This window comes from Pseudochaenichthys georgianus, unplaced genomic scaffold, assembly GCF_902827115.2.
Source record: "Pseudochaenichthys georgianus unplaced genomic scaffold, fPseGeo1.2 scaffold_1137_arrow_ctg1, whole genome shotgun sequence".
Taxonomy (NCBI): Eukaryota; Metazoa; Chordata; class Actinopteri; order Perciformes; family Channichthyidae; genus Pseudochaenichthys; species Pseudochaenichthys georgianus.
In genome coordinates this window covers 933-15,810 of record NW_027262083.1, presented here as the reverse complement: position 1 = coordinate 15,810, position 14,878 = coordinate 933, and the positions used below count along the sequence as shown (strand labels likewise).

The 14,878-nt window shown below is 40.6% G+C and overlaps 1 protein-coding gene and 1 long non-coding RNA gene across 2 annotated transcripts; one reads left to right on the top strand and one right to left on the bottom strand.

Moving 5' to 3' along the window:
• Positions 1 to 516: 516 nt before the first annotated feature.
• LOC117440699 (uncharacterized) lies at positions 517 to 2,051 on the bottom strand. The gene is made up of 5 exons (XR_004551300.2): positions 2,008 to 2,051; positions 1,834 to 1,907; positions 1,273 to 1,342; positions 1,046 to 1,144; positions 517 to 609 (listed from the first exon to the last, which is right to left on the bottom strand). It is a non-coding gene; the product is annotated as an uncharacterized lncRNA (long non-coding RNA).
• A 1,881-nt stretch (positions 2,052 to 3,932) lies between these two features.
• Positions 3,933 to 14,665, top strand: LOC117440700 (target of Myb1 membrane trafficking protein-like; the record flags this gene model as incomplete). Its single annotated transcript, XM_034076934.1, has 6 exons — positions 3,933 to 3,981; positions 8,740 to 8,894; positions 9,967 to 10,049; positions 10,604 to 10,682; positions 12,884 to 13,033; positions 14,531 to 14,665. Coding segments are annotated over exons 1-6 (651 nt in total), but the record flags the coding sequence as incomplete, so codon positions are not given.
• Between the last annotated feature and the right edge of the window lie 213 nt (positions 14,666 to 14,878).

Below are 14,878 nucleotides of genomic sequence, written 5' to 3'. Positions count from 1 at the left end.
AGTTTCAGTAATCCCCTGGTAACTGAGGACACGAGTTATCTAAATGACTAATGTCGTCTTTATGGCTTTCAGAAAGGACAGGAGACCGACAGGTGACTATCAAAGGACTAGCAGCAGCAGCAGCATGATGATGATGTTAAATGTGTTGTTTTAGGAACTTCCATTGCAAATACATGGAATTCAATAAACATTGAATAGCATATCATGCAGTTTGTCGGTGCCTTTTCCTCCGTGTTGTCCTGGTTTGCTGTGCTGCCTCCTAGTCGCCACCATGGTGTGCTGTGCTGCCTGGGGATGCTCAAATCGCTCAGAGAAAGGAGTATGAATGTACGGCTTCCCCACTGACACAGAGCGGAGGAAAAAATGGCTGGCTCAAGTCAGCAGGAGCAATTTCACGACCAACAGCAACAAAATATGTGATTTATATACAAACACTGCATTTGCACTTTTTCACAAAACGAAAACCACACCATTGGGAAAGCTTAATGTTTTGTTTAATACAAAAAAACAGGGAAAGGCTTGAAAAACACAGAGTTGAGACTCAGGGTGCAGGGTGAGGGTCTCAGTGCAGGTATTCAGGCTCCATTGAATCCCCCTCTGGTTCTTGTGCTGAGAGAGGGAGTAACAGACAGGAGAAAGGGTTATACACACAGCACACCTATTGGATGGGAAATGCCTTGGGGAGACAAGGTGTGGTCTCTGTTCCCAACTGAAGTTATGGAACTTTATTATTTGTGAGTTTAACAAAGTATGACAAATGGCATCAGTAACAGATGTGATATGAATTTCTATAAAGTTGTCTCACATTCTTGGTCATGTTTTATATACAGTATATAATGAGTATAACATGTCCAGTAAGTATAAAGTGTTTCCTAATACTGTGTATTCAACCACTATGGAATATGTATGTGAGCAGACAAAACTGAGTTGTTCTGTGTGTGAAGTAACCTCAAGTCACTCCGCGTCCGCAGGCACATTTTGATGCAGACCAGTTTGTCAAGACAAAAAAGGGCAAGACTAGGCTGAGAGCAGAGGCTATACCCACCATCTCCGTGCATCGCCCTGTGGTCAAAAAGAGAAGGGTCCCTGCACCACGATTCACCCCGGGACCTGTATCTACAAAGCCCATCGCTCATGATCACAGCTATAGTGTGAAAGGTGACACAGGTATAATAAGTATGAACTCTTAGTAACAAAAGTAATATTTGTTATTTTTAAGTGGTATAATATTTAAAATGTTCGAAAATGTACAGTGCCATGTCTTCTACTTACATTAGTCTCAAAGATTGAGGGAAGAAGGGATGAGGAGACACAAATCATTAGAAGATTCATACGGCTGAGGCTGAGAATTGAGGCCAAACAAATCAGAAATGACAGAAAAAAAAATCAAATTAAAAGATGGCCATTTGGAAGCAAGAGCCAATCCAAAAAGGTGAAAATGAACAACAGCAGCCAAGCTACCACATCCAGCAACCCCCAAACAGATCCACAGCTGCAATCATTTCCATTAGCCGTTGCAATGGAAATATTTGGACTAAACATTGCTCTTCCACCTGCCAGCACCCAGCTAACATCACTGCCCCTCCACCCGTAACATCACTGCCCCCCCCTGCCAGCACCCAGCCAGAGGAGCGCAAACAACAAAAACAAGCAAGGTGTCCCGTCATGTACCTGGAAGTTTGGGTTGGCAAAATGGAGTAAGAGAGGGACTTGAAAAACCTTGGTGGCTCTCTACTCATGTTACAGTTGTCTTGGTTACAGTTCTCAAGTTTTTTTTTTAAATATGAAATAAAAAAATTGAAGTGAAATCAACCTCTTCTCTGGAGAACACACCTTGATTTCTCTGTCTTGTGAGTTTGCAGTCTTGCAGTTTTGCTCCTCCACCTGTAACATCACTGCCCCTCCACCTGCCATACAGTAGGTTACTAACAAGATTACTTATATAATACAGTGATAGAATACATGTTTAGTTTGCTTACTTATATAACACAGTAGTATTAAACGTACCTTGTGTTTTCACTCTCACTTAAGTCCCTCTCCCTTTGCCATCAATCCGGAATCAGCTGCAACATTATACAGACAGGTAATAATCAACAGAATCACAAGGACACAATATGGCTCTGCTAAAAACACTCACTCTTACACGCACCAAAGTTATATTTATCTAATATTTAACTCCCTCCACCCCCGCATACAATCCCGTTTAGAAGCCCCTCTTCTCTAATTCAACATGTTGGACGAAATGACATTAAGAGAACGGAATTTACAATTGAAAGGCTGTTCAACGTGTGTTGGTAACTTGCTTCGGTATGCTAGCTTAATCTGTTATCTGTAAACGTTCCCTAATTCTACTAATTTAGGGATAATCCACTGACATCCTTTAATACACATGTTCATTAGAATCAGATGTACTGATAATATCCGCAATATAAATCTTTAAACTTCTTCTTACCTTTAAAAGTCCGTCAAGAACGGTCTATTATGCTGCAACTCCACAGCTCTGCCAGCCTTGGCGCTAACTTCCGGGGAACGATTGGGAGGCTCCACGATCCGCCATTGCTGTAAAAAAGTGGTCCATTGGAGTGAACGGAGATGTCGTAACTCTTCTATTAAATGGCTCTGGCCCGCCCCATACGTGCCACCAGCGGCAGCGCCAGGGTATGGCTGGGGTAGGCTACACCCATACCAAGAAATGGCTTAGCCCCACCGTGAGACATGATGTTAAAGTAAGCAAAATAAAGTCCGCCAACTCGCGGAGTAAATTGCACAGACAGCAGTTAGTCAGATTGATTTCAGTAGCCACGGTTTTGAAAACTTTTGTCACGTAGTGATCGTCTTCTCAATAGAACATCTTTGATAACGGCGTGGTGTTGTTGCAGGAAGTCCCGACGGAGAATACTCTTGCTGTAGTACAGGGGTGCACATAACTGGTACGCAGGTTATGTGCGTAATCTGAAATGCGCACGTCACTTGTGTCACAAAGCGCATTTGCGTACCGACGTACTTGTGAAGCTTTTCCAGAAGGCGGTTCGATCACCGGACGACAGAGTCGGTCTCCGTGTGCACAGACAGGCTGCTGTTAACGTCGGTCTGTACAACGGAACTGTGCCAAAACTACGCCAACCGGCTGCGGAGGAAGACTCCCCCCTTCACTGGAGAACTGCGCTAAAACAGCTGATCACAACGTTCACACTCTGTGGTCACGAAGTACTCCACTAGCCCCCCCCCCCCCTCTGTCGACTTTCCTGAAGTACTCCCCCGTTGATAGAAATCAACACGTAATGAATTAAGACCCCACGGTTTGATGATTGATAGGTGTGAGAGCTGTCTTTCATTTTGACACGCAGAGATACATAGATACCGTATGTTAAATGGATATATCCGCCTTCTTTCATTTATCTTTCCATTCCCAACAATATACATAAATAAATGGCATATTTTGGACATAGTTCGAATGGTGATTAATCTGATTAATTAATTTTTAAACTGTGATTAATCTGATTAAAAATTGTAATCGTTTGACAGCCCTACTAAAAACCTCTCCCACTACAGGGGCCCCAAAAAGCAGAATAGTGTCTCTTTAAATCTGAGTACTTCCTCCAGCTCTCTTCTTCTTCTCCTGCAGTAATGTGTGGCGTTTCCTCCTCGTGGCCGAGGATAAAGGCCACAGCTGGCTGCAGATAAAGAGACTGAAGCGCTCTGTATTTAATTTGCAGTTTGAGGAGACTAATCAGGGAGCGACACGCTGTGAATGGCTGCAGACACGTTTCTGCCAACCCTCTCTAATTGGACGCTTGTGAAGACGCTGCTTGTTCTTTTTATCTCAGACGGTTAACAGTCCCTGGAAAGGCGATATCGAGCTTCGCCAATTAAAGACTTTGTTCTTTTTACGGCCTCTCCTGAAAGCGTTTCATAACCCTGGAGCTGTACGTATGCCGCGGTACATGCTAAGAAGCCCTCAGTATGTGTTCTCCAGGGACAGTAAATAAAGGTCTTTGTGGGAGTTCATGTCAAAAGCAGAGTTACAAAAGGTTGACATAAAGGGGGGAGGAGGGAAAGTAAAAATACCATGAGAAGGTGAAAAGTGCTGGGAAGGAATGCAGAAAGATGCCACCCTTGGTTTAACCTCTGATGCGTTTCACACTGTGGCTGAGAGGGAGTGTCTTTCAGTCAGAAGGTTGCTGGTTCGATCCCAGCCCGTGCAGTCAACATGTCGATGTGTCCTTGGGCAAGATACTGAACCCTGAGGTGCTCCCGATGGCCAACTGTGTGGTGTGTGTGTGTGTGTGGTGTGTGTGTGTGTGTGTGTGTGTGTGTGTGTGTTGTGTGTGTGTGTGTGTGTGTGTGTGTGTGTGTGGTGTGTGTGTGTGTGTGTGTGTGTGTGTGTGTGTGTGTGTGTGTGTGTGTGTTGTGTGTGTGTTGTGTGTGTGGTGTTGAGCTTCCGAGCAAGTTGTACTGCTCTACATGAATGAGGTGTGAGTTGTTGAATGACTGGTAGTATGTAAAGAGCTTTGAGGGGTCGTAAAGACCTGATAAAGATATAAGTACAGACCATCCATCCATCCATCTTCTCCCGCTTATCCGTGGTCGGGTCTCGGGGGCAGCAGCTCCAGCAGAGAGCCCCAAACGTTCCTTTCCCTCATCAACCAGCTCTGACTGGGGGGTCCCAAGGCGCTCCCAGGCCAGCGAAGAGATATAATCCCTCCACCTGGTCCTAGGTCTACCCCTCGGTCTCTTCCCAGCTGGACGTGCCTGGAACACCTCCCTAGGGAGGCGCCCAGGTGGCATCCTAACTAGGTGCCAGTTGCCACCTCAACTGGCTCCTTTCGACGCGAAGACAGACCAGACCATTTACCATAAAGATTTGATCCTTATTTTAAACATTAGCCTATTTTTCTGCCTGTAATGTCAAATACTGTCTGCTAAATGTCTTGCAATGTTTGCCATACCTTAACAGTTTGATGCTTTTTAAGTCAGACGCTATTTTTGAAACCAAAAACCCTTTATAGTCTGTCGTGTGACCGAACATGAGAATGGACATTACATTACATGACACTTGTTAGACGCTTTTACCCAAAGCGACTTTCATACGCTCAATACTGTTCCCCACAGGAGCAATTTGGGGTGAAGTGTCAAGAGGCTATTTTACATCTGGAGACTCAGGGCAGGTGTTTCCAAATCACCCTTAAAATGAATGTTTTAATGTAACAAAATTAAAAGTTAGATAAAATCATTGAAAACAATCACCAAGTGGCTTACAATTCTTGAAATGCCAATTCAAACTATTAATGTTTATACATTTTTTTTTTAAACCTACATAATCCATAGCAACAGGGTACTGGCAGGTTACAGAGGACACTATTGATTTTGTGCTAACCCTTTTGGTATTAATTAATTCACCATCCCAGAGACTTGAAGGTCCTGAACTTCCCTTATTATCTCTTTTGCACTATTTATCCCATTCCCTTTTTTTTTTTTTTATCTTAGATATATTGTATGTTGCGTTGTTGGAGTAGCTTGAAACTTAAAAGCTTTCATTGCCAACAACTACGCTGTCGCTATTGTGCTGATCAGATAAAGTCTTTGAATCTTTGTAAATGTGAAACAGTGCCCCCAAGTGGCCGAGAGCCTCACGACACAAAGTCTGTCCACGCTTCCATTGTTCTGAGCACTTTATGGATGTTTTAAAAAGTTGTTAAAGTTGAGATTTTGGAAACAGCTATTAAGAATAAGTCAAACCATGTGATTAGTTGAAAGCTCTGCAACTAGAAATGTACTAGAAGTTAACAGCAACCCAAAAGCAATACCGTATTCAATTTTACATGAACATAATTGGACATTAAAAAGGTTAACTTCATTATATATATATAAAATAATAATTTATATAACATCATTTTTGTTCAATTTCTTGTCTTAAATATAATGTATGTTGCAAGAGCCTGGGACTTTATTGCCAAACTATGATGTAGCCAGAGGTGGAAGTACTCAGATGTTGTACTTGAGTAAAAGTAGAAGTAGTCAGATGTTGTACTTGAGTAAAAGTAGAAGTACTCAGATGTTGTACTTGAGTAAAAGTAGAAGTAGTCATATGTTGTACTTGAGTAAAAGTAGAAGTACTCAGATGTTGTACTTGAGTAAAAGTAGAAGTACTCAGATGTTGTACTTGAGTAAAAGTAGAAGTACTCAGATGTTGTACTTGAGTAAAAGTAGAAGTACTCAGATCTTGTAGTTGAGTAAAAGTAGAAGTAGGCTACTCAGATGTTGTACTTTAGTGAACGTAGAAGTACTCAGACCTTGTACTTGAGTAAAAGTAGAAGTACTCAGATGTTATACTTGAGTAGAAGTAGAAGTAGTCAGATGTTGTACTTGAGTAAAAGTAGAAGTACTCAAATGTTGTACTTGAGTAAAAGTAGAAGTACTCAGATGTTGTACTTGAGTAAAAGTAGAAGTAGGCTACTCAGATGTTGTACTTGAGTAAAAGTAGAAGTACTCAGATGTTGTACTTGAGTAAAAGTAGAAGTACTCATACTGTGTACTTTAGTAAAGTAGAAGTACTCAGATGTTGTACTTGAGTAAAAGTAGAAGTACTCAGATGTTGTACTTGAGTAAAAGTAGAAGTACTCAGATGTTGTACTTGAGTAAAAGTAGAAGTACTCAGATGTTGTGCTTGAGTAAAAGTGGAAGTACTCAGATGTTGTACTTGAGTAAAAGTAGAAGTAGGCTACTCAGATATTGTACGTTAGTGAAAGTAGAAGTACTCAGACCTTGTACTTTAGTAGAAGTAGAAGTACTCAGACCTTGTACTTTAAGTCAAAGTAGAAGTACTCAGATCGTGTACTTTAGTAAAAGTAGAAATACTCAGATGTTTTACTTGAGTAAAAGTAGAAGTACTCAGATGTTGTGCTTGAGTAAAAGTGGAAGTACTCAGATGTTGTACTTGAGTAAAGTAGAAGTAGGCTACTCAGATCTTGTACTTTAGTGAACGTAGAAGTACTCAGACCTTGTACTTGAGTAAAAGTAGAAGTACTCAGATGTTGTACTTGAGTAGAAGTAGAAGTAGTCAGATGTTGTACTTGAGTAAAAGTAGAAGTACTCAGATGTTGTACTTGAGTAAAAGTAGAAGTAGTCAGATGTTGTACTTGAGTAAAAGTAGAAGTACTCAGATGTTGTACTTGAGTAAAAGTAGAAGTACTCATATGTTGTACTTGAGTAAAAGTAGAAGTACTCAGATGTTGTACTTGAGTAAAGTAGAAGTACTCAGATTGTATCTTTTGGACTTTAGTAGAAGTAGGCTACTCAGATCTTGTACTTTAGTGAAAGTAGAAGTACTCAGACCTTGTACTTTAGTCAAAGTAGAAGTACTCAGACCTTGTACTTTAGTCAAAGTAGAAGTACTCAGATGTTGTACTTGAGTAAAAGTAGAAGTACTCAGATGTTGTACTTGAGTAAAAGTAGAAGTACTCAGATGTTGTGCTTGAGTAAAAGTGGAAGTACTCAGATGTTGTACTTGAGTAAAAGTAGAAGTAGGCTACTCAGATCTTGTACTTTAGTGAACGTAGAAGTACTCAGACCTTGTACTTGAGTAAAAGTAGAAGTACTCAGATGTTGTACTTGAGTAGAAATAGAAGTAGTCAGATGTTGTACTTGAGTAAAAGTAGAAGTACTCAAATGTTGTACTTGAGTAAAAGTAGAAGTAGTCAGATGTTGTACTTGAGTAAAAGTAGAAGTACTCAGATGTTGTACTTGAGTAAAGTAGAAGTACTCAATGTTGTACTTGAGTAAAGTAGAAGTAGTCAGATGTTGTACTTGAGTAAAAGTGGAAGTACTCAGATTTGTACTTGAGTAAAAGTAGAAGTAGGCTACTCAGATCTTGTACTTAGTGAACGTAGAAGTACTCAGACCTTGTACTTGAGTAAAAGTAGAAGTACTCAGATGTTGTACTTGAGTAAAGTAGAAGTAGTCAGATGTTGTACTTGAGTAAAAGTAGAAGTACTCAAATGTTGTACTTGAGTAAAAGAGAAGAGAGATGTACTCAGATGTACTGAATGTAAAGTACTAGAAGTAAAGTAGAAGTAGTCAGATGTTGTACTTGAGTAAAAGTAGAAGTACTCAGATGTTGTACTTGAGTAAAAGTAGAAGTAGCTACTCAGATGTTGTACTTGAGTAAAAGTAGAAGTACTCAGATGTTGTACTTGAGTAAAAGTAGAAGTACTCATATGTTGTACTTGAGTAAAAGTAGAAGTACTCAGATGTTGTACTTGAGTAAAAGTAGAAGTACTCAGACCTTGTACTTTAGTCAAAGTAGAAGTACTCAGACCTTGTACTTTAGTCAAAGTAGAAGTACTCAGATGTTGTACTTGAGTAAAAGTAGAAGTACTCAGATGTTGTACTTGAGTAAAAGTAGAAGTACTCAGATGTTGTGCTTGAGTAAAAGTGGAAGTACTCAGATGTTGTACTTGAGTAAAAGTAGAAGTAGGCTACTCAGATCTTGTACTTTAGTGAAAGTAGAAGTACTCAGACCTTGTACTTAGTCAAAGTAGAAGTACTCAGACCTTGTACTTTAGTCAAGTAGAAGTACTCAGATGTTGTACTTGAATTTATGAGGTCTTTAGTGAGCGGCACAGCCCTTCGTATATTTTTCTGTATGTGGTCCTCGGTGAAAAAAAGCGTGTACACCTCTGCTGTAGTTTATGTGCATAAGACAAATAATCCTTTGAATTGAGTTGCTTCCCCTCCCAGCTCCAGCCTGCCGCTGTCTCTTTAAAGATGACGCAGAGCTGGGTGTTGCGCAGCGGCAGAGAGAGAGGCAGGTCGGGTGCACTCACACCGGGGACAGGCTGCTTCTCTTCGGCCTCAACATGGAGTTTCTACTGGGGAATCCCTTCAGCACGCCGGTGGGTCAGCGGATAGGTGAGTTATTTTAAATACCGTCATAATTCATTCACATGTTAGGCTTAAAAAACACCCAAATCCTGCAGGCTTTGTCACCTTCACCGGATGCATCCCGCTGAGGACACGCAGGCTCTTCTCCTCTTATAATTAGTCATTAACATGTTTTAAATACACCTGATAAAACGTGTTTTTATGAATTTAAGGTGCATTTATTACCCAAGTAGTGTAGCAACGGGTTTCTGTTTGATTGTCGCGACCGCTAACCAATGATGTGTAAGGGGGCGGGGCTTAAGTGAGGTGACGCGCGATTTGATTGGTTGTTATTCTGTCTGTTTAAAGCGGGGCCACATCCTCCTGACCTAAATTAGATGCACGTCCAACTGTAGCTTAATGACTGCATGTGTGTGTGAGATAAGAGATTATGGAAATTGAGAGTTAGTCGTTTGAATGAATAGATGAGCAGATTTAATCATGGTAGAGATCCTGTTATTACTCATAATCTGTACATCTTTACATAAATATACACTATAAATATAGCCTAGCACAATATCTACATCATCAGAAAACGCACTGTAGGCCTACTGTAGCAATTACAAGTGTAATGCTGAGGAGAAATGATTACTGGTGTTGTGATAAATATCTACCAAGCGGTTTCGTATCATAAATATATTAAACCTACAAAATAGGTCAAACTGTTTTGGATGAAATGTGAGTTTTTCTACTCAAACTATAGCTAGTACACTGTATTTTGCACATATTTCATTATATATATAGATATATATATATCTATATATAAGGACAAAAACAGTAGTCATACACTTATCAAACACAATATATGTGTCATTTTTCTAATTCCTTACTTTTATTATTTATAAAAAAGTGGACTTTTTTCATGGGATCTAAATATGTAAACGTACGACCAATTAGAACCAATATTGTGCCACATTGAGCATAAAGGTAAATAATAAAGTGGTTTGATTTATTTATGATTCAACTGTAATTACTACACTATTCATTTTAGTACAGTAGTATATTAATATTTTAAACATTGTATTTTCCTCTATTTTTCACAAGAGTGCGACCAACGCCAGCCTGCCGTCAGACGACTGGACCCTCAACATGGAGATCTGCGATGCCATCAACAGCGCAGAGGAAGGGTGTGTGTGTGCGTGTGTGTGTGTCTGTGTGTGTCTGTGTGTCATCTGTATGTGTGTGTGTAATCTCAGTGTGTGTGTCATCTCAGTGTGTGCGTGTCTGTTGTGTGTGTCATCTGTGTGTGTGTGTTGTGTGTGTGTGTGTGTCATCTGTGTGTGTGTGTGTGTGTGTGTGTGTGTGTGCCTGTTGTGGTGTGTGTGTGTGTGTGTGTGTGGTGTGTGTGTGTGTGTGTGTGTGTGTGTGTGTGTGTGTGTGTGTGTGTGTGTGTGTGGTGTGTGGTGTGTGTGTGTGTGTGTGTGTGTGTGTGTGTGTGTGTGTGGTTGTGTGTGTGTGGTGTGTGTGTGTGTGTGTGTGTGTGTGTGTGTGTGTGTGTGTGTGTGTGTGTGTGTGTGTGTGTGTGTGTGTGTGTGTGTGTGTGTGTGTCGCCTGTATCTGTGTGTGTCGCCTGTATCTGTGTGTGTGTCGTCTGCATGTGTCTCTGTCGTGTCGTGTCGTGTGTGTGTGTGTGTGTGTGTGTTTCATGCCTCTGACTGTTGAACATGTTTCTGATTGACAGACCTAAAGACGCCGTCAGAGCCTTAAAGAAAAGGATTATGGGAAACAAGAACTTCAAGGAGGTCATGCTGACGCTCACGGTGAGTGCGAAATACATAAAATACTCTATTCCAAGTCATTCATAGTGTCAAACGGGTAGAAGTACAAAAGATGAAACAGCTAAATGTATGTAAGGTTGACATTTAAAAAGTACTCTGTATGCATAATCAGAATCAGAATACGTTTTTTTACAGTTTCCCAAAGTTCTGAAAATACAAAGATATAATTAGATGAAATAAAATAGAAAAACATATTATGTAAATAACACAAGACAAATAAAAACCAGGCTATTGAAATATACATATAATTACAGCATGTGTTTTTAGTATTTAATACTTGCACAGGTTATACAGCCTGTATAATGGCTATATTCACACTATGGTTTTATTAAAGAAAATTACGCCAGCTGCTTTTCTTTCTAACGAATACATGAAAGAGCCTTTTGTTATTATATCATCGGCATATTTTTTTATAAGTAAAAAGTAGATATTAATGTATGTAGTGGAGGAAAAGGTAGGATATTTGCCCCTGAAATGTAGTGGTTTAAAAGTGTAAAGCAGCGTAAAATGGAAAAACACAAGTAAAGTACAAGTATGTCAATATAGTCCTTAAAGGTGGGTAGGTAAGTTTGAGAAACCGGCTTGAGATCGCTAGAATTTGAAAATACACAACTGGAGAAAATCTGCCCCTTCCTCACAGAGCCCCTCCCCCAACACCACGAACGCGCACATGACCAATGAGGGCACGAGATCAGTGTGTGCCCCGATGGAAGGCTGACAGGCAGGTAGGATGTACTTTTTACAGTATCACGGCTTCTACAGACGACATTTTTTATGGATTTTTTTGTCAAAGCACTTCAGATATTCATTGCTATCGGGATGTTGAGAGCATTCCATGGAATATAACAAAGTGTATCTTGAGCCGGTTTCTGAAACGTACCTACCCCACCTTTAAGTATGGTACTTGAGTTACTGTAAGGTCCCGCAATTCAATAAAGTCAGCCTGAAGCATTCTTTGTGCTGCAGTCAGTCCTCATATGCAGCTTTCACACCAGCGCTTTTCAGTTTCTAGCTCCGAGCGGGAGCTTTTCTGGTTCAGCTCCGGTTTCCCTTTTCAGCTCCCGCTCTGTGCACACCGCCCACTGGCGCCCCAGAGCTGCCCTTGCTGCGTCATGGCGTCACCGTTTACATCGCTGATTTGCTCCCCAACGGCAGCCATTACGGCGCTCACAACAACAACAACAACTGCGTCGGGTCGATGATCGTGTTGCTTTTATCACACGAAGCCAGAATAAATTGAATAACGACTTCTCCAACCTTATACTTTGCTCCAGAGTGCCGTGGTTCATTGTTTATTAATGTGTTTCTGTAGCATTTACCGACCGCTGCAGTGCTGCTCTTCCACAGGAGTTTATTCTCCCGTTAGCTCCCGGTTAGCTCACACTGCAGCGGCCGCTCTAAAGTATTCACTGTCCGACTCACACAAGCAGCTGATGCATATCCCCAGTTCCCTTAGCCTAAGTGAATGTGTGTCAGTCTGAATTGACACTGTTTGGTATCACAACGCTGTTATGAAAGTTTCTCTGGTATAAAACGGGTGATGTTGGCATAGCAACCGAAGCTAAACTGACTACTTGCATCCGATAGCTGCAATAATACAAAACAACACGTCTGCCTCTCTCCACAATGATCGATAACAGCGAACGGATGGTCAAAGTAAGGCACAAATAAACAGAACCACACGAAGCCTGGTTAGTGTTGCCTGACTTTATAAAGTGTGTTTATAGGCACTACTGCTTGCAGGCAGGCATGACAGTCGACCCATGGGAGGTGGGTTTAGTTTCCTGCACGCCTCGACGTGAGAGAGACGTAAGCGACATCACCTCTTAGCTCCAAAGCTCTTGCCTCTGGACCGACCATTTTTTGGAGCTGGAAATGAAGCGGATTCCGGAGCTAAGAGCCGCGCAGCTCCGGTGTGAACTGGAAAACCCGGCGCTTTTCAGGCTCTAGCTCCGAGCCGGAGCTGAAAAGGCGCTGGTGTGAAAGGGGCATCAGTGAACTCAGAGCTGAGTCTCTCACTGATCAATGTTTGTTTGTGTTCCATGTGTTGTGTCTTGATATCTGTCTCTGTTGGTGTTACACATGGAGCTGCTGTGATGCAAGTCACATGTCAGACTTGATCTGACCATTAACGTATCATCGTATCGTTTGAGTTGTAAAATATAACTTGTTGTGCGCGGCAGGTCCTGGAGACGTGTGTGAAGAACTGCGGCTACAGGTTCCACATCCTGGTGACGACGAGGGATTTTGTGGAGGGCGTGTTGGTGCGAGCGATCATCCCGAGGAACAACCCTCCTTTAGTCGTCCACGACCGCGTGCTCAGCATCGTGCAGGTAGGAGGGAATGCTGCACAACACGTTGAAAACACTGATGCACCATGGGAAAATAATTTGGGTTATTGTTTTGTAATGAGTCAGGTTGCTCGACTGTAATCACCCTCACCCTCACCACGCATTATTAAATAGTGTTAATACTGCGCTACACGTATCTTTATTAATACGAATACATGTATTTTTTACATATTCATTGTTATATATTGTAGTACAATGTGCACATTTTTACTTCTATGTTTATATATTATTAGATTTTCTTTGCACATTTGTCTTTTTCTTATATTTAATATGTTTCTATTATCTGTTTATTGTGCATTTTTGCTTTAACTTCACATTTGTATATACATATATTTTTCCCTATTATATTTAATTTCAGATTTGTATTGCCCATCTTTATTTTAAATTCTTATGTCTTGTGTATTTTATTATTTTTATTTTAATGTTTATTTTATTATCTTTTCTTTTTAATGCCATTTTCTTAATGTCTTTCGTTTTTTGTAAAGCACTTTGAATTGCCTTGTGTTGAAAGGTGCTATATAAATAAACTTGCCTTGCCTTATTTTAATAAATATTTTATTTTATTGCATATTTTTTACTTTTAACTCTTATATTTATAATAATACTTGTATTCAATTTGTTATATATTTTTATTTTACATGCTTGGATAAATAAAGTATTCAGATTATGGTCCTATCCCCACAGGAGTAGGGGTGGGTGATATTGAAAAATATATTATCACGATATTTTTCATGCAGTATCACGATATATATCACGATATTTTTTCATGTCGGTTATTATGGTTATTTTTCAAGTTACTTAACAGTACAAGACCAAAATAGCATTTCAAGCTGGTTTTATTTCTGAAATGAATCTCTGAATGAACAATTCAACATTTTGATATGGCTTCAAGGCAGGTTCTCAGTATAAAATGAACTTTCTGAGGTAGCACTAGCAGTGAACATCAATAAACGAAAAGGAGGGTAAAACATAAAACATCAATGAGGAAAAGTCAGTGCCAAACAATTAAAATGTAAACTTTAGACTTGAAGTGCAATAAAATACTTTAGCATAACGGAAGGGAAAAGTTTATTATTTTATTTTTTTCTTTATTTTTTTGTCAATTTTTTTCTTTTCTTTTTTATCACAATAGATACGATATCTCTGAAAAAGCATATCGTGGAGACGTAATATCGTCACGACGATATATATCGTCATATCGCCCACCCCTACACAGGAGTGATAACTTTGTTTGACTCATGTGCTAGCTTTCAGACAGTTGGCTAGTTGGCTAGTGTTGGCTTGCTAACTCCACCCAGCTTTAAAACAACACAGGTTGCAGATAGCTCAGCATCGTACATGTAAAAAGAAATGCCACCTAACGTGTTTGGCAACCCTGCGGCAGCCTGTGAAAACACATCAGGGTTGTTGTATTGTAATGAGTCTTGGTGTGGTCACGTTTCTCTATTCTCTGATCATATCTGTGGTTTCCTCCTCCAGGCGTGGGCGGATGCGTTCCGCAGCTCTCCAGACCTGACGGGCGTGGTGTCGGTGTACGAGGACCTGCGCAGGAAGGGGCTGGAGTTCCCCATGACGGAGCTGGACGGGTACTCGCCTGAACAAGCGCCCAACAAGGTACAAGCATGCCTGGCGCTGGTATCTGGGTCGCTGCCTGTCATCTTCGGTCGTTTTTCTTTCGGGTCTTTTTGTTTCAGTGCCTTCGACTTTTCCTGTGAAAGGACCATTGGGATCACAAGTTACAATCTTAAGCTACAATACAGAATTACCCTTTGGTGAAGGATTTGATTAAGACATTTTAGTTAAGACACATGCAACATCTCAAACTGA